The following is a 19,128-nucleotide window of genomic DNA, read 5'->3' as shown; positions in this document are numbered from 1 at the left end:
AGCCATCTTTGAGAGCCTCTCTGAGCAGCAGTCTTTCTTGTGGGTGGCGAGAAAACATCTGTGGAGGGGGAGCACCACCCTCTGTCACCTATCCCTAACTCCCCAAGGACCAGGCCAGGCTGAGGGAGGCTCTGCTGGCCAGGCGGCCGGCTGCTTGTGGTACAGGATGTGGGCAGACCAGCTTTGGCCACAGGTGCCAACACCCTTTCCTGGGGGAGCAGGTTCTTGGTCCCTGGGGCAGGCCCCACTCCCCGTAGTTCTCCCTCCATGGGTCCAATCTTCCCTCCTCTCACATCTTTGCTCCGTCCTACCTGTGACTGCTCACTGGGCCCCCTCTCAGTGTTGGTAGCTGGGGTGGTGGGTATAGAGTTTGGGTTACACATGGGCACTGCCCCTGAGTTGAGCAGTCCCAGAGAGGGTCTGCTTTCGAGAAGACAAACACATCGCACGGCTTGTATTCCCTAGGCCCTGTAATGCTTAGCTGTTAGAATACGGCTCTGGCCTCCGTCAGGCTCCGGTGCCCACCTCGGGCTGGGTGTAACTGGACCTGTCTTCCCCCGTGCTCCTAGTAGCTTTCAGCTACTTTGGTGCCTAGACAGAAAGTCTTGTATCGCTTTTTTAAAAAAATCATGGTAAAATATACGTAACAGAAAACTTACCATTTTAACAATTTTTAGGTATACAGTACAGTGGTATTAATTACATTCACAGTGTTGTGCAGCCATCACCACTGTCCATCTCCAGAATGTTTTCGGCTTCCTGAATGGAACCGTACCCACTAAACACGACTCCCCATTCCCTCCCCCACCCCGAGCCTGGCAACCATTCCACTTCTTGTCTCTCTGAATTTTACTCGAGGTCCCTCGCGTAATGGGAATCATACAGTATTTGTCCTTTTGTGTCTGGGTTATTTCATTGAACATCATTTAACATCAAGGTTCATCCACACTGTAGCATGTGTCAAAATTTCCTTCTTTTTCAAGACTGCCTGTGGTGCTATTGAGTCCTGCTCTACGTCTTGCGTGAACAGCACTGGCTTCCACTCTTAAAATCAATTTATTCTGAAAGTATGTAAATCTTGAGAGGCCAGTGTCTTCTGCATCCTTCACTCTTCTCACCCCCAAGTGGCATCACGTGCTTCTCCGTGAGCCTCCTGGGCTTTCACTTCACTGCTTCTACTAGTTTAACAAGAAATCCTGCAATTGGCCAAGTCAATATTTTATTAAAAAATACACACACGCACATACACACACGCACACACACAATGGTCATGAAGGCAGAGCAGGGAAAGAAGACTGAGCTCTCTCTGGGGACGGGCTGACCACACAGTGCTAATACAGGCCTGCCTCTCTTTAAGAAAGAGGGGTATAGCCTCAAGACCAGATTTCCAAGCTGGGTAAGTTAGGAGATGGCGTTGTTTTCACAGGCAGACCTAAGGCAGCTTCACTCCCCTGAGGAATGCGAAGTAGAAGCGGATTACTGCAGGAGTATTCAGAAACCCCTGCACTGTGTTAAGGGGGGTCACTAGTCCCTCAGGCGGTGCTCAAAGCAGGAGGGAGACCAGATTTCCCCAGAGGCTGCTTTTCTTTCCCAGATGGGGAGGACTCTTCTCCAAGGAAGACTGGAAAATGAGGTTCAGGCTCAGGAGCCCAGCGTGGAACATGAAGGCCGGGCCCTGGGCCCGCTGGCCCCGGGGGGCCGGGACCTTGGCACAGGAACACAGGCTCAGAAGTCTTTCCTGAGGGCACTGGCCCACTGATCCTCCCGCGGGCGGGGCCCCGCGTCCTGCAGGGCCTCCGGTGGGCCAGGAGGAGGCTGTGGGGTCCTCAGACGGCTGCATCTTAGGAAGGAAATAACAGTCAGGCCTGTGGCCAGGGCGGGGCCACCCAGACGCCGCACACCAGGAGTCTGACCCACAGGGTGCTCCGCTTTCCTCCACCCCTCACCCGCTCTCCCTGGGATTATTTCATTCTTTTTTAATACGTTTCTAAGAAGGAAAAAAATTAAATAGCGCAGAGGGGATTCCGTCCCTACTCCTCACCCCAGGCTTCCTCTCAGAGGTAACTGGACTGTTTAGCTGCTTCTTTTGGCAATTTCCCCACAATTTTAAGGAATATATTTATACCAATATTTATAGATTTATTACCTTTCGACATCTATTAACTTCATTTTGCATTCCTTTTTTTTAATCATTCATTTTTTTCTTAAACAACCTTAGTGTGATATCATTCACATACCACAGAATCCTCCCGTTTAAAGTGTGCAATCCTGCAGTTTTCACTACATTCACAGGATTGCACAGCATCGCAGTTTCGGAACTTTCATCACTTCAGAAAGAAACCCCACACCCATCAGCAGTCACCCCTGTATGCCGCCTGCCCCCAGCCCTAAGCAACCACTAATCTACTTTCTGTCTCCATGGATTTCTCTATTCTTGACATTTCACATAAATGGAATCCTACAATATGTGGTCTTTTGTGACTGGCTCCCATCCTGTGACTTTTTTGCCAGTGACCACTGGCGGGAAACTGAAGCTCTGCTGTGACAACCTTCTGCATGGCAACTCAGACAACAGGATGTGCAGACTTTGATATTTTTAATGTATTTTTTAAGAAAGAAAAAGAAGAAGGGACATGCTAGATCAAAGAAAAGCATGGATTAATCAAAATAGCTGGTTCGAGTTTTCAGTAATTCTGTTAGGCATTTACTCTAAAGATAAAAAAAACAGATGTGTGTGTGTATATGTATATGTGGACACACACATATATATATGGATGCTTGTTGTAGCACTTTTTAGTAGTAAAGAATTTAAAAAATAAGAAAACAAATTAAAAAAAAACAATGCCCCCAAATAGGAGGCAAGTAAACCATGGCACAGACATACAATGGAGTTGATGTGACACCATAGGGCTATTAACAATGACAGTAAAGAACACCTAATGACGTGGGGGAAATGTTTGGTAGACAATTAATTAGGAGAAAAAGAGCTGGTAATGAAATAAGACATAAAGTCTGATCCTTTTAATAAAAACACTATGTATATCTATATATCTCTATCTATATCTCTATAAATGTCTCTATATATTCAGAAAGAGAGAATATTGGAAGGATAGACATCCAGCAGGTATGATTTCTGGAGGGAGTAATACTAGATGGTTTTTATTAAAAATATATTTTTTTCTTATTTGTGTTTTCTCAATATTCCATATTTTTTGTCATTAGGAAACATTTAAAGAAAATGCTTCTCCATCAGAGGCTGAAATGTTAGGGCATCCCTGGGCGTGCAGGACACAGGCACTAGAGCAGAGGTTCTTGGGTTACGTCCTGGGCCCCCGCACTCCCACAGCCTCCTGAGACCTCCCTACCGTGCAACCCCACCACAGGCCATCCTCCTGTTCCTGAGCAAAGGGAACTTTCGGAGGTCATCTGTATGCAGACAACCAGGACTCACCTGTTGACTGGGTCACACACGAGATCTTGTACGACAGCCACACGCTCGCCAGGCAGAGGAAGGTGGCCAGGAAACCGAAGATCTGCACAGGAGAGAGGGGAGAGAAAGTTCCCAGGCCAAGGGCCACCCCCTCGGGCAGCCTTTGCTTCTCCTCTCTGTGCCTGTTCCCTGTACCCACTGTGGCCAGGAGGGAGCTTGGGGACCCAACCACCTCGTCTTTGCATAGGTGTTAACATGAGACTCTGTCCCCAGGTCCCCCAGCTGGGCCTCTGGGTCTCTACCCCTCAGCTCTTCTCGCTCTAGGCAACTTTAGCACCTGTGTTTGGGTTTATATTTACAACTGAGCTGGGGCCAAGGCACTGAACTTTAATTATCCTGCACTCATAAAAAAGAGAAAGTGGAATTGTAAATTTTAATTTGGGTTTTAAAATTTTTATTGTTTAAATGGATTTTATTGGTGTAGTAGCATCGTTTGCCTTTCATTCATCACGGTTTTCTGTCTGGCTTTATAGCTGTGTAAGAGCCAGAAGCTGAGGCCTTGCTAGCTAGTCTTACATTTGCACATGTTTAAAGAATATTAGCAGTGCTAATATTTCAGGTTCAGGCAGGGCTCCTGTCCTTTCTGAGGGTCCTCCCAGTGCTCAAGCATGGCGACCTCGTCCCGTCCAATCTCCTCATCTGTAGATGGGGAACAGGGCACTCGGAAAGGAAGAAAGCCTTGTGTGAGGCCCATCAAACGGTCAAGCGAGAAGCAGGCACCTAGGTACTCTGGCGTCTTGTCTGGAATTCGAAGCCTAAAGCCATTTCCTTACTGGAACAGCCCTGGGAGCTGCAGCTAAAGTTTACTGAACACTTGCCATGTGCCCGCCAGGCTTCTAAGCCCTCAGGTGTGTTGATTCCTTTAACCTTCAAAACTCTGCCACACATGTGCTGGTGTCGCCCTCCCCTTCCCCCTCCCCTTACAACTGGAGAAACAGAGGCACAAGAGGTCAGCTGTTTTGCCCAGGGCCACATAAGCAAGGGCCAGACCTGGAATTGGAGCCCAGGGAGCCCGGCTGCAGCGACCATGCTCTGCTCTACCTGTTGCCCAGGTGCCCTCGGACCTGCAAAGGGCCTCAGGCTCGCTATGATGCCACTAAGTGCCTGGCCTGAAACCACTGCTGATATCCAGGAGGAATGGCCCTGGATTAGCCTGAAGAAGGGCAGGATTTTCAAGACTCAGTTTTCTTTTCAAGCCTGACTGCTGGTTTGTGTAAGCGGCTGCCCCCACTCGCCCACGCCCACCTCCCCCTCCCCCAAGTCCATTTCCTTGGCTCCTTTTGTACTGATTGCACCATATAATTAGCCTATTAGAGCCTGTTCTGGCCTCTCATTGTCTGTTCTACACAATTAGCACATTATATACTATCCCGGTCTCCAACTGTCTGCACTGCATAATTGAACGGTTTATTATATCGCTACATAATGCTATTCTGGACGACAATGCCTTGTTTGCTAATTGTTTCATGTGCCTTGGCTTTGGCTTCTAAGCTACATCACCACTTTCTCATCAGCAAGGACTATGTCTTTTTATTTCTTCAGGCTCCCCCATGGCCCAGGCATGATCCCAGGCACAAAGGCAGCATATGATAAATGGAATTTATTAGGATTCCAGGGCTAACACCATTATGTGCAACCCGAATCGTAAAACTCAGTGGGCCTCTCCCCATGTGGTCTGGAAACACGGTGGGCACTGGTTTCCTCTGTGTCTTCTCCGCCAGCCTGCCTGTAGGTGGGCAGGCGGTAACCTGTAGGTGGCAGCCACACCTCTTCTTGGAGACGGCAGGAAGGCGGATATATGGGGGTGCAGGGGGGATGGAAGGATGGGTTGTGGGAGGTGCTTAAGGGGCAAGAGTGTTTACAGGAGTGACCTTGTGCCTCGTGCTGACCTTTGGAGGGCAGAGTCCACTCTTCAGTGGAGTTCCAGGTAGGAGCCCACTCTCAGCCCAAAGTCTGGGGGATTTTTGATAAAATGTGTAAATGAAAGATTGACTGTCACACAGAGAACTTTTCTTAAAACTCACTTAAAAAATCTCGCCCGCTCTTTAGTGAGGCAAATCAGTACTGGCCATAGGCCATCAAACTGTAAACAATTCACTAAATCAGAAATCAGATGACAGGAGTCTATAAATCTTTTAGAAATAATGGCATACACATGAATATGTGTATATGTGTGATAAATACATATAGCTCCCACAGCGCTGTATTTTTGTACATTTCCATGCTACTTCTACGTAGGCTATCAGAAGGACCAATTTTTACCTTTGAAAGGTATGGGAGGGTTATTTCCTGGCTTGAATACAGTTTAAAAAATTAGGATTGGCAAAGCTAGGACTGATTGCCAATATCACTAATGAATCACAGTACTGCTCCCCTGGGCCCAAAAGAGGCCTCAGAATCTTTCTCTGCATAGAGCTGAGGCACTCACGAGCAAATGAACAGAATGGGTGTGTGAATTAAAACCTACTTGCCCCCTGAGTTAAGTAGTGGCTGTGAGAGAGAAAGGCCTGGGCCTCTGGGGCCATTTGCGTTTGCCAACAGCCCTGATGATTCTCCTCCTGACACCCTCTGCTGTAGGCCCAAGTTTAAGGTTCTTTGGAGACTGCTGGTGGCTGGATCAAGGTGGGTACCAGTTCTGTGAAAGAAAGGACCCAGAAGACAATGGCTTCACTGTCCCCATCAGGAAGAAAACGCGCATTCACAACATGAACTCATTGCTGAAGGCTCCCCGACAGCATCCTCACCGCTCCGGCCACCACTCCACTCTGGCTGTAACTCTTGGAGGCTGTCACGATGGAGGCGATTAAGAGGAGCAGGGTACCAATTAAATAGTGCAGAAGTTCCTGGGGGCAAAAACAAAGCAGAGAAGTGGGTAGGGAGGTCCACTCCTGATTCCTAGAGGCAATTGAGCATCAAAAGAGATGGCCGGAAGGGGTGGGAGGGTAATACTCTGGCAGGAACAGCGCAGCTCATAGGCAACAGATGCCAGAAGGCTGGCCAGGATGAAGCCAGGCAAGAGAGAAAAGATGCTCAGCAGGCAGAGAAAAATTGGACAAAAAGGAAGGATGCTTCTTCTGTGAAGAGAGAGCTCCATGAAGGACTGCTCCACTCTCGAGATCAGCTGAGCAAGTACCTTGACCTCTGGCCAAAGCTACTAAAAAGCAAATGAGCTTCTCCAAACTCCCAGGATGGAGGATTTAAATGAAGCTCCAGCTCTGAAAGTGCCTTTTGCTTCTGCTTCAGAGAAAGTTCCAAGCTAACAATGTCCTGGCTTTGGTGGCTGCCCGGTGTCTGCCTGCTCTGTGAATAGTTTTAGGTGTAGACCTGAGAGGTGCTCAGCTCCCACACACTAGGAGTCAGAGCCCGCAGTGAGGTCAGCAGCCCTTCTATGAGGTGCCTGGGTGTGTGGAGCTCGCTTTCTCACTCTGAAGTCCATCTGGTTTTGTCTTCGTTTTCTCTTCCCTCTTCTCTTCTCTCTTATTAGCAGGCCAGGCTCTGCTAATAAGTCTACTGGCAAGACTGACTCAGCCTTTGCTTCCCTCTGTGGTCCACGGGGCCATCGAGTTCCATGCCATTCACTCTCCATGATTAAAACAGCATCATTGCAGGCCCTGGATGAGGCTGGACTTCGGTCATCCAGCAGCCAGGTAACACTTCTACCTCATCCTTCCTCCTCTACAACAAACACCAGGTCAGAGGAGAACTGGGGCTTAGGGCTAGTCATTCACGCTACTCACGCTGAGTCCAGAGTGTATCCATTTTCAGTTGTCTTCAATGAGAGTTTAAAAATTATTCCTTCATTCCTTCATGAAGTTCTGTCCAGCAAGGCAGCCAGCTATTAAATTTTGGAAAAGCATTCCACTTTTAAGCTGCAGCTACTCTCAAAATCAAAGACTCAGATTTTCCACCTTAGCGGCTAGAAAGGAATACCACAAGGTAGACCACAGAGATTTTTGAGTAAAGAGCAGATTCGTAATTGGAAATTCCCTGCCTCCAAGATTCTCATACACAAAGAAAAAGGAGTATGGCATGGACTAGGAAAAATGACCTTACAGAGCCCTAAATGGAAGGTGCCTGAACAGACCTCAGCTAGAAAATGTGTAGCTGAGCTTATCCTTCTAACATTCACTCGCCTTTCAGCCTCCCTTCATTCATGTCCCCCAGCTTTTACTTTCTCCTTTGCTTGTTCATTATCAGCATCAGGAAAGCCCAGAGGAGCTTATTCTCAAAAGAAGCAAGTAGGTGCCATAACTTTGAAAGGGGCCTTATATTATAGGAACACAAAAGAGATTTCTCTTATAATAACATAGTGGGTAATGATATTAAATGTGAATGATTAACAATTCCAGCAAGAAGCAGAGGTTGTCTGACTGGATTTTTTTTTAAAAAAGCTCCAACTATATGCTGTCTATAGAAGACGCACTTTATATTCAAAGATACCTGTAGATTGAAAGTAGAAGGATGGAAAAGATATGTCATTCAAATAGTAACCAAAAAAAAAGAAAAAAAGGCCGGGGTGTCTATAATAATATCAGACAAACAGATTTTAAAACAAATAAACAAAATGTTACCAGAAAAAAACAGGGACATTTTGTAATGATGAAAATGTCCATTCATCAAGAAAATATGACAATTATACATATGTATGCAGGCGATAACAGAGCAATAAAACACATGAAACAAAAACTCAAAAAAATGGAGAAATAGATAATTCAAAAATAATAGTTGGAGGCTTAAATACCCCACTTTCAATAATGTATAGGGAGAAGAGTGACAAGAAAATAGAAGACTCAAAAATACTATAAAACTAGACATAGTAGACATCTGTAAAACACAAAGCACTCTATTGAGCAACGGTAGAACATACATTCTTCTGGATAGACTGTATGCTAAACCAGAAAGCAAACCTCAATACATGTAAAAGGATTGCAATAATACCGAGTATGTTCTCCAACTACAATGGGATAAAATTAGAAATCAATCGCAGAAAGAAATGTGGAAAACACAAATATGTAGAAATTAAACAACACATTCCTAACTAACTAATGGATCAAAGAAGAAACCACAAGGTAAATTAGAAAATACTTGGAGGTGAACGAACATGAACACACGATACGCCAAAATCGTGGATGCGACTAAGGCAGTGCTCAGAGAGAAATTTATAGCTGTAAATGCCTATATTAAACGAGAGGCAAGATTTCAAATTAATAGCCTACGCTTCGCCTTAAGACACTAGAAAAGAAGAGCGTGCTAAACCTAAAGCAAGAGGGAAGAAGGAAGTAAAGATTAGAGCAGAAATTAATGCTGTAGGGAACAGAAAAACAATAGAGAAAAATCAATGAAACCAATAGCTGGTTCTTTGAAAAGATCAACAAAGACAAAATTTTAGCTAGACTTATCAAGGCAAAAAAAATAGAAAAGATTCAAATGACCAAAATCAGAAATGAAAGAGAGGATATCACTAATGATCTTAAAGAATTAAAAAAAGATTTTAAACCAATACTATGAACAATTGTATGCCAATGAATGAGAAAACTTAGATGAAAAGAACGCATTTCTACAGAGACATACTACTGAAAATGACTCAAGCAGAAATAAACAATCTGAGTAAATCTAAAACAAGCAGAGTTTGAATTAAAAAATTACCCACCAGAAGAGCCCAGGTTCAGATGGCTTTACTGTGGAATTTTACCAAACATTTAAAAAATTAATATCGACTCTTCACAAACTCTTTTAAAAAACAGAAGAGGGGGAATACTTCCCAAATTATTCTGCGAGGGTAGTATCACCCTGAAAACAAAACCAGACAAAAATGTCACTAGAGACCAATAATGTCTCTTATGAATGCAAATGCAAAAATCCTCAACAAAATATTAGCAAACCAAATCCAGTTACACATAAACTGAAGTTTATACTGTGACTAAACAGAATTTATACTAAGAATGCAAGGTTGGTTCCACATATGAAAATCAATGTAATGCACTATATTAATAGAATATTGGTGGGGGAGAGAACCCCACAGAATTGTCTCAATAGACAAAGAAAAATCATTTGACAAAATCTAACATCCTTTCATGATAAAAACACTCAACAATGTAAGACTAGAAGGTAATTTCTTTGATCCGATAAATAGCGTCTACAAAAAACCCACAGCTAACATCATATTTAATGATGAAAGATGGACTATTTTCCTCCTAAGATAATGATGTCTATCTATTCTTGCCGCTTTGATTCAACATACATCTAATTTCTTGCAATAAGACAAGACAGTAAAATAAAAGGCATCCGGATTGGAAAGGAATATAAAACTCTATTCACGGTCTTGGATTTGGCAATGACTTTTTAGATATACCAAAAACATGAGCAACAGAAGAAAAATAGATAAATTAGATTTCATCAAAATTTAAAGATTGAGCTTTAATGAATACTATAAAGAAAGCAAAAAACCACCAGCAGAATGGGAGAAAATATCTGCAAATCATATTTGATAAGGGACTTTTAATTAGACTATACAAAGAATCCTTACAACTAAGTAATAAAAAGACAACCTAGTCAAAGAATAGGCAACAGATCTGAATAGATATTTCTCCAGAGAAAATATACAAATGGCCAAAAATCACATGAAAAGATGATTGATGTCATTAGTCATCAAAGAAATGCAAATCAAAACCATGAGATACCGCTCCACACTCACTAGAATGACTAAAATCAGAGTCAGAAAATAAAAAATGTTGAAAAGGATGTGAAAAAATTGGAACACGCATACAATGTTGATGGGAATGTAAAATGTTGTAGCCACTTTGGAAAACAGTCTGGCAGTTCCTCAAACAATTAAACACAGCTACCATGTGACCCAGCAATTCCACTCTTAGGTATATTCCCACGTGAAGTGAAAACATGTCCACACGAAAAACTTGCACGTGAAGGTTCACAGGAGCATTCATAATAGCCAGAAGGTGGAAACAACCCGAATGCCCATCAATGCTGAATAAATAAACAAAATTTGGTATACCCTTTCGATGGACTATTACTTGGCTGTAAAAAGAAATGAAGTACTGACACATGCTACAACATAGATAAACCATGACAACACTTTAAGTGACATAAGCCAGTCACAGGAGACCACATATATGATTCTATTTACATGAAATGTCTAGAATAGGAAAATTTATAGAGACAGGAAGTAGACTAGTAGTCTTTCAGGGCTGGAGGGGGTGAGGGATAGGAGGTGATAGCTAATGGGCGTGGAGTTTCTTTTGGAGGTGATGAAAATGTTCTAAAGTTGATGGTGGTGATGGCTGCACAACTTGGAGAATATACTAAAATCTATTGAACTGTACACTTTAAATGGGTGACTGTATGGCATGCGAACTATCTATCAATAAAGCTGTTTAAAAAAATAATACAGTAGGAAGAAAAAAACCTGGCAAATTTGAAATCTTTCCTCAGACTCTGCCAGTCCATTTTAGCTGTCAGATCTTATCATTCAATATTCACAACAGTATAAAAACCTATCACCTTTATCTGCTTCTTCCTTCCATGTTCCTCCCAACACACACACACACACACACACACACACACACACACACACACACACACACCCCATTATCTGTCACCTGAGAAAATGAACAGGGAGGTGAGAGGCAACAGCCTTCTTGTAGATAGAAGGTGAGTTTTAGACAGCAGTGGGACATCAGGCAGAGATGTCCACCAACCAATGTGAAATTCAGGGCTGAAGCAGCTAAAGATGGTACAAGATGGTGGGGTGGGCAGATGGGAAGGACTCCATGGGGTCTCAGTGGCCCTGCAAATATCCTGACTTCTGCACCGGAAACAGGGCCAGGCCACTCCCTTACCGACAGGGGCCAGCTGATGCAGGTGAGCATGCGGTAGAGGCGGAAAAGGTGGACCAGGTAAAAGGCGAGGATCATTATGAAGTTGCAAATGGTGACCACTTCAAAGTATCTGTAGGCACTGTAGCCGGTCCATGGAGAGCTTCTCACACAGATGAAGGCAATCAGCAGAGTGACCTAAGACATAAACATAGACACATCAAAGAAATGCCCACCTAAGACGGGCACCCAAGGAACGAACAACAACAGAAAACTGAGGAACTGCTACAGATTCAGGTTATTTCCTCACAATTCGGCTGGAAGGGTACAATTTCCTACAGTACAAGCTTTAAAAATATGTGCCGGTTATGAAAGCTGGGAACTGCAGTGAGCGGTTTTGTCTCTGAAGTCTGTTATGCTGTGCCCGCGGGATGCACCCTCAGGGAGAGGGCGGGGATGGAGGGAAATAACCAGGCAGAACCATTCCGTTTACTTGCTGGATCTCTGCGGAGCAAAGGCAGAGTCAGCTTGATACTGCACCTTGGGTTTACATATGAGGTTGAACTGGAGGAAGTTGCCAATATTTGACTGTTTTTGACCCACAAAGATGGCGATTCATACATTCTACCCTATCAGTTGGCAGACAATGAGTTATCTTTCACTGACACCTGACATACACGATCTCACTGAGGTCTCACAGAACTCTGCCAGGTAGATAAAATCACCCTCATGTTCATATGGGAAAATTGAGGCATACGTCTTCAATAATTAGCCCAGGGCTAGCCACTCAGCTTGTAAGCTGTGGAGGCAGGATTTGAACCCAAGTCTGTCTGACTCCAGGGACCATGTTCCACCATGTCAGATGCAGTTTTGCCTTCCAAAAACAGAAGCCCTCGTTACCAACAAGCTGAGGAAGGTAAACATGCTACTGAATGTGTAGGAATCCTGTGTACAAGGTGGCGCTTGCTCGCCACTGGGCATGTGGTGACGGCTCAGTAAGTCTATTGTTGCATGAAAAAATGAACGAATGAATGACCTATCAATGAATTAACATGTCAGGTAAATTACTGGCAACATATGAATGTTATGGGAGAGCAGATTGGAAGAGGGCAGAGAAGATTCTGAGTTTTCATGAAGCCCACTCTAAGAGAATAAATTCTTGTTCACTTAGGGAATAAACCAATAACACATAAGTGTTAAATGTGTGTAAAACCTTAGGATCTATTTTAAAAGCACAAGTAATTTAGGACAAAAATTATTTTATACTGTTCTTTTTCTGTAGAATGGTGATTCTCAAGGGTGTGTGTTTGTGTGTGTGTGTGTATGTGTGTGATTTTGTGTCTTTCAACAGTATCTAGATACATTTTAGGTTGCTGTAACTGTGGTGGGGGGTGTGGCTGGCATGCAGTGGGTAGAAGCCAGGGGTGCTGCTAAACACCCCACAGTGCACAGGACAGCCCCGGTAACAAGGAACCATCTGGTCTCGTATGTGGCCCAAACTGCTGTGCCGCTGTGAAGAAACCCTGCTGTAGAAAATGTGAGCCTCTACTGAGAACTAAATCACGAAAAGGACCTAACGCTAGTTAGAGTAGTCAATGCTAACTAAACAATGCTAACTAAAGTCCCGCGTTTCTAGCATACTCCTAAAGGCCCTCAGTAATAGGACAACAGCTAGAAAAGAACTCTCGAAGCTTAAAGGGGACCTGAAGAGGGCTCTGCAGAACAGGTCACGACAGAACAGAGCGGCTCTGACCCAACGGGACCCCCAGCATTTGCCTATTTCCCTTTGCTAATGAGCAGCGTGAGTATTTCCATTTTCTCAGTTCCTCTCAAGCCAGTCAGCCATGGTAATATGATTCACACCTCGAGGTCGTTTTAACGAGGGGAAGCCCTGCTTCTCTCGGGAGTGTGTGTGATGACCAGGGCCTTGCTGCCTCATCGGTCCCCATTTCCAGGTCTCCTCTTTTGGAGAAGTCTGTGGGTCTCCCCAGTCTTCCACTGACCCCCTCATGAGACGGGGCATTCTCATTCAAGGCCTGCCTTACAATGCAGAGAATTCAGGATCATGCAGGGTAATTCTCAGATGGAGAAGCAATTTTGCGCCTAATTTAATGCAAAGATTAGAATAATTTTTACAACCCTTCATCTGTGACTGGAGTCAGCCCTTTCTCGTGGTAACACAGAGATGTGGGAATTTCCCAGTGAATAAAAGGGGCACAATCAGGTCTCCCCCTCTGGCCTCCCAAGTCTGAGTACTGTGCAGCAGGAAGTACATTACTGCTCTACCACAAACCACGTCGGCCCTCTCTGTGAAACTTGCTCATGAAATGAGACTTCCTGAATTCTGTCCACTTGGCTGGAGGCTGCCTACCATGTGCCCTTCTTTAGGAAAGACCAATTTTAGAAAATCTCATTTAGACAGCAGAGGATATATACTTATACATGCTACTGAAAACCTCCTTTTGCCCAACGATTCTTCCATTCCAACTTTAGTCAGCATCTTAGCTGAGTGCACTTAAAAAAAAACAAAAAAAAAAACCCCCCCAAAACAAACAAACAAACAAACAAAAACTTCACTGACACCAAACTTTTCAGGAACTCTTCTAAGGCCAGTAGGTAACCTTTGCAAATGCTGGAGACCCTTGAATTATTCAGATGCGTGCTCAAGGGGCAGCCAGAAAGGTTAGCAGAAGAGAGAACAAAACAATGGTGGAGAAAAAGGCCCTGAGGTGTTGGTTCTCAGCCTGGCCCTCTCAGGATTTCCTTTTGTTCCCTGTTAGAAAAGCAAATGGACACAAACATGCCTGAATTCAGACACCTGGGCATGCCTGGGTAGGACTTCAGGACTGAGTGAAGAAGGCGGGGAGGCTTTGGGAAGACAGATGTGTTCTGTTCAGAGTAACTGAAATGTGGTACCCAAAGGTACCACAGGGCACCTGCTACCTCCTCTCGTAAGGGTCTGCTCTTTTATACTGAATATCATGAACATTGAAAATAAAATATCTAACAAATGTCCATTTAAAGTAATGTTGCAAGAACACTCAGCTCAAAGCAAGAGTCTCGCAGACCAGCTGTGACACTGTTTAGTCACTGGAATCACCTCGGCTTAGAAACCTCCCCCCTTTCCTCCAAACTGTGTCCCTTCTGACTCCGTACTATCAGAATTCTTACTAGGAAGAAGAGATGATCTTTGTGAAAACGGCAGTGGGTTTCAATTTCGCAAGAGGTGAAGCAAGCTGACATTACTTGAGAGAAACAATTGTCCCCTGAAAACTTTGGAACTAAAACAAGGTGGTCCCAACTCCACGGCCAGGTGCCAGACGGCTTGCTTAGGTTCTCAGTCTGGTCGCATCCCTTGCTGGGGCCCAGGACAGGACAGCCCCAAACATCCCACAGTGGCATATTCATTACTTTGAATTAAGGTTACTTGATGAGCAGCTGGTGCCAGGAGGGCACCTGGACCCTTGCTTGTCTCCTCGAATGCAGGAAACAAATCTCCCCTGTGAAAGATGCTCTCCCGGCTCCAGGGAAGCCGAGAGAGACAATCTGATGACTAAAGAGATTACGAGCCAAAGAGCTCATATAAACACTTTATTAATTTACCACCCTGGCCCAAACTTTGTTTAGATTACTCACTAATGAATACCCACACCTCGTGTTTAGATTCCTTTCTAATGAGTACTTTGTCCTGTCAATTCTTCACAAGGTTATTCTTTCTTTCACTACAAAGTATGAAAAGGTACTTGGTTCGATCATGTCTTTGAGCCTTATTTTATGATCTGAGGAACATATTGTAATTCTCCCGTGAGCACATATTACAACGGTTTTTCTCTTATTAATCTAGTCTTGTGTCAATTTTACTATTTTATTACTAGTCCAGCCATAAGAACTGAAAAAGAGTAGGGTGGTGGGGATTCTTCCTGACCTCCTCTGGGGAGAAATGACATTTTAAAGTCTAAGATGGACACTTCTGGACAAGACTCTGAGGCCGTGTTCAGGTGATGCTTTCTTCTGAGTTGAGCTGCAGAGGCCTCTGGTGATCTCAGGGGTCCTGTCACCTGCTGCCTAGTGCCTGTGTCCCTCTGCGCTCCCGCCAAGACTGGCCCATGGAGCATGCCTGTGTCTGGCTGAAGATGGCACCAGATACCTTTTGTTTTAGGAACCCTGGGCTGGATGCTGGCAGGTCACCCAACCCCACCCTCTCACAAGGGTTTTTATGCTGACCTTGGAGTAATGTTTCACTGAGAGAGACCGGCGGGAATGGGCGAAGTTACTGATGAGAGGCAATTTCCAAAAGTCTCGGCCCAACTCTAAAGCATTTCTGGGAAAGTGGAGGAGATGAAAGCTAGGTTTGTTAAAAAAGTCAGAGGTGTGGATGATGACTCTGTGACTGGAACTGCATTTGTGGATGGTAAGCAGGCCCCTAGATGAATTTGCTTGGCAGGTGGCAGGCAGGAAGAGAATTTGAAACTTTCCCAGCTTCCCAGCTTGGGCTGAATTCTGCCCTGGGGTGTAGGTAAATTCACCCGTCTCCCTGTTAAAGCCCCACTAGCCATCACCAGGAAACAGCCCTTGTGGGATCTCATTAACACCCACTGGGCGATAGAGCTCTCACCCTGGCTTACCTCCTCTGAGAACCCCTCCCCTCTCCCACTCACCAACATCAGACTTGCTACAGCTTCTTCCCACGCTCCAGTCTCCAGCGCACAGATTTGTTTTGTATTCACATACAAAAATGCCATAGAAAACACAAGGGAGGGGAGTTAATCTAGGAAACTCTATGTCAGGGGTCCTCGGGCCCAGGTCTCTGAGCAGCTGGCCAACGCACAGACTTCAGAATCTAACCATGGAGCAAAGTCACCTGCAGAGTACTCAAAACCAGAGCCCACGCTTGTCCACACTGGGGCTATTTCTGAAAGGCCACATAAGTAGCTGTTAACAGTGGTTGCCTCTGAAGAACAAATTATTTAGTGGTTTAAAAAATTCATTCATTTTCTTCTCTTGTATTGTAAAGATCACATACGAAGTTGTAAGATGGCACTTCTGTATGACATGTCTCAGAGATCTTTCACGGCACACATATAGATACATATAGAATCCACCCTTTTCTTTTAACGGGCTGTGAATTTGACCCGGGGTTTCTCAGCCTCGGCACTATTGACCTTTGGGGCGGGAGGATTCACGGATGTAGTGGGCTGTCTGTTAGCACAGTCAGCAGCATCCTGGTCTCCACCCACTGGATGCCAGCAGCATCTCCCCAGGCGTCACAACCTAAAAGCTCTCCTGGGGACGGAATGGCCTCCACTACTTTCAAACAGTCTTTTATTAATGGGCCTTTATCACATTCCCAGTTTCTGATGAATACAAACAATTTTGCAAAAAACATTCTTGGACATAGTCTTTGAATATGTATGAACATTTCTGGAAAATTCCTAGAAGTGAAATTACTGGGTGAAAGCATATTCACATTTAAGTTTTTGATGCATGCTGCCAAAATGCTGTCCAAAAAAGTCAGGAGTCTCCCTGAATATGAAATCTTGCCAACACAGATTACCCGTGTTTAAAAAGAACGGAAATGATATTTTGTTATTTAATCTTTATTTCCCTGATTACTAGTTGGTTGAATATCTTTTCATGTGTTTATTGGTTATTGCCTGTGTATATTCGTGGCCTATTTTTCTATTGTTTGTATTTTTATTATGGCCTTGAAGAACTCTTTATATTCTGAATATGAACCTATTATCTGTTATAGATATTACAAATAATTCTGTCTCTCATTTGCCTTTATTTTTAGTTTTTTGTTTTACCAAAGTTTAACTTTTTTTTTGCAGCCAAATCTAAGTATCACTTTTTATGGCTTCTGGGTTTTGTGTCTTATTCTCCACCCCAAGATTATAGAATAGACTACATTAAAAAGAAATACATGTTTTCCTTTCTTATATATAGAACTTTCACCTCTTTAAGCATGTGGGATTTATTTTTTTGTGGATGGCACGAGCTAGGACACACAGTAGGGTTCTAACTTACCAAATAGTGAATCAATTGTACTAACGGTATTTGCTGAATAAGACATCCTTTCATTGATTTGCAACGCTGCGTTTTACACAAGCTTCTATCTGCTCATTTCCGATCCAGTGTCCACAGAGCAACCCCCTTAAAAACTCCTGAAAGCCTTATAACCCTTCAATAGTTCCCCATATTCTTGAATCAGGTAAAAATCATTTAATGGGCCCAAAGAGGCTTCAGGTTCTAGTCCCAACTGCCTCTGCTTCTCTGGGTATATTCTGTCCCTCAGGGGGGTCCCCAGTATTCTCTCTTATGGTACCTTTGCAATTGGTGCTGATGAGTATTTGTTGATTAACTTGTTCACTATCTTTCTCCCCAACTACAATGTAAGCTCCACGAGTAGAGGGACTCTGAGTTTCACGCCTACTCTCTCTGCTCCCAGCAGCGTGCCTTGCCCACTGCTTAATTCAACTTTGGGTGAATGAATCATTTCTGGGGTTATCCTGCCATCCTCTGTCATAAGCTCCGTGACACTCTAACACATTAGAAAAACACACGTCCTCCCTTACTGGCCTCAGGTCCTTTGAGGAGAGGATTGTATTTTATCGTGGAACATCACTTAGGGACCTAGGACAATGCCTGGCGCTTAGAAGATGAGTGACTTTTGGTGGCCACTCTGTAAACACTTTTCCAAGTTGGCCGAATGCTTGCCTGGCCTGCAGACTTTCCAGGGTATGTGGGTGCGGGTGTGATGGAAGACGGGCTTCCGGGTACCCAGTTCATGATGCAGCCAGAACATTCTCCGCTTGTTACTCAGGCCAGGATTTGCTCCCCTTGTCCCTAACCGATTTTTTACAACAGATGCGGCCTGGATGGACTACCTGTGCAATAATCACACCACCTGTGTCACCACTGCTCTTCACTGGCAAACGTCATCAGACCACAGTTAGGAGGCTTGAGTTAGCACAACCCGTCAGATGTGTCACTGTGTCAAAAAGGGTGAGAAGCACCACTGACGTTCGTGCCAGCTTGGAGGTTTGGTGCTTATACTGAACCAAACTGCAATCACAAGTTTTCGTTTGCAACAGGTAATGGTTTCTCTAGTTTATTTCTCTTTCAGTATCTGACTAGATTTCCTGGTCTGTAGCGGCTGGCTGCATATCAAGAACACAAAAGCAGCCTCCTCTGCCTCTCACTCCTGCCATGATTAGGGGGAGGATGTGCTTCTTTCTATGGAAGCGAAAGGACAGGGCTGTGGGTGGTTGTTGCCTCGCTGAGAAGACTCCTGGAGGACAGGGCTGTGAGTAGTCACCTTCAGAAGTGGGTCATCAGTGAGGACCAAGGGCACTGAGACAATGTGGAGATGCCACAGGGAATGTCCGGGTTGAACCCCAAAGAGGAAGAGGCCATCAGCACGGCTCCTCAGGTGGTAAGAAGAGCAAAGGTGATGACTAACGCTGTTCGAACACTCGCTATGCACCAAGCTCTAAGTGCTTTATATGTACTTGCCTGTTTTGATCTTGACAAGATCCCACAACGTAGGTGCTGTTACTCTCCTCCGTTCACAAAAAGAGAGCCGAGGGACAGACACACAAAGCGATTTGCGCCGATCACACAACTAGTGAATCTGGAGCCAGGGCTTGGACCTAGGCAGCCTCAGTGAGGCAGCCTGTAGTTGCTGTGGCAGTGATGGCCCTCGTCATGCAGCTGTGTCTCTAAAGGGAACCCCGGCCTCCACGCTGGCTACTGGATGTGTGTCAGCAAAAGTGAACAGGACAGAGAAGGAGTAGGGCAGATGTC

General features: G+C 44.6%; 1 protein-coding gene across 2 annotated transcripts in view; it reads right to left on the bottom strand.

The window, feature by feature from the left end:
• Positions 1–1,197: 1,197 nt before the first annotated feature.
• CMTM7 (CKLF like MARVEL transmembrane domain containing 7) overlaps positions 1,198–19,128 on the bottom strand; it is a 47,646-nt gene continuing 29,715 nt past the window's right edge. The window contains exons 2-5 of one of the 2 annotated variants that reach the window (XM_006905719.3): positions 11,347–11,520; positions 6,235–6,333; positions 3,452–3,533; positions 1,198–1,840 (exon numbers count right to left, since the gene is read on the bottom strand). In XM_006905719.3, coding sequence (XP_006905781.1) covers positions 1,827–1,840; positions 3,452–3,533; positions 6,235–6,333; positions 11,347–11,520 — 369 coding nt within the window. In that variant the 3' untranslated portion in view covers positions 1,198–1,826. The remainder of the gene's footprint in view (positions 1,841–3,451; positions 3,534–6,234; positions 6,334–11,346; positions 11,521–19,128) is intronic. The other variant, XM_015597330.2, reaches the window with a different exon arrangement.

Source organism: Pteropus alecto, unplaced genomic scaffold (genome assembly GCF_000325575.1).
Source record: "Pteropus alecto unplaced genomic scaffold, ASM32557v1 scaffold10, whole genome shotgun sequence".
Lineage (NCBI taxonomy): Eukaryota > Metazoa > Chordata > Mammalia > Chiroptera > Pteropodidae > Pteropus > Pteropus alecto.
This window is presented reverse-complemented; position numbering and strand designations above follow the sequence as displayed.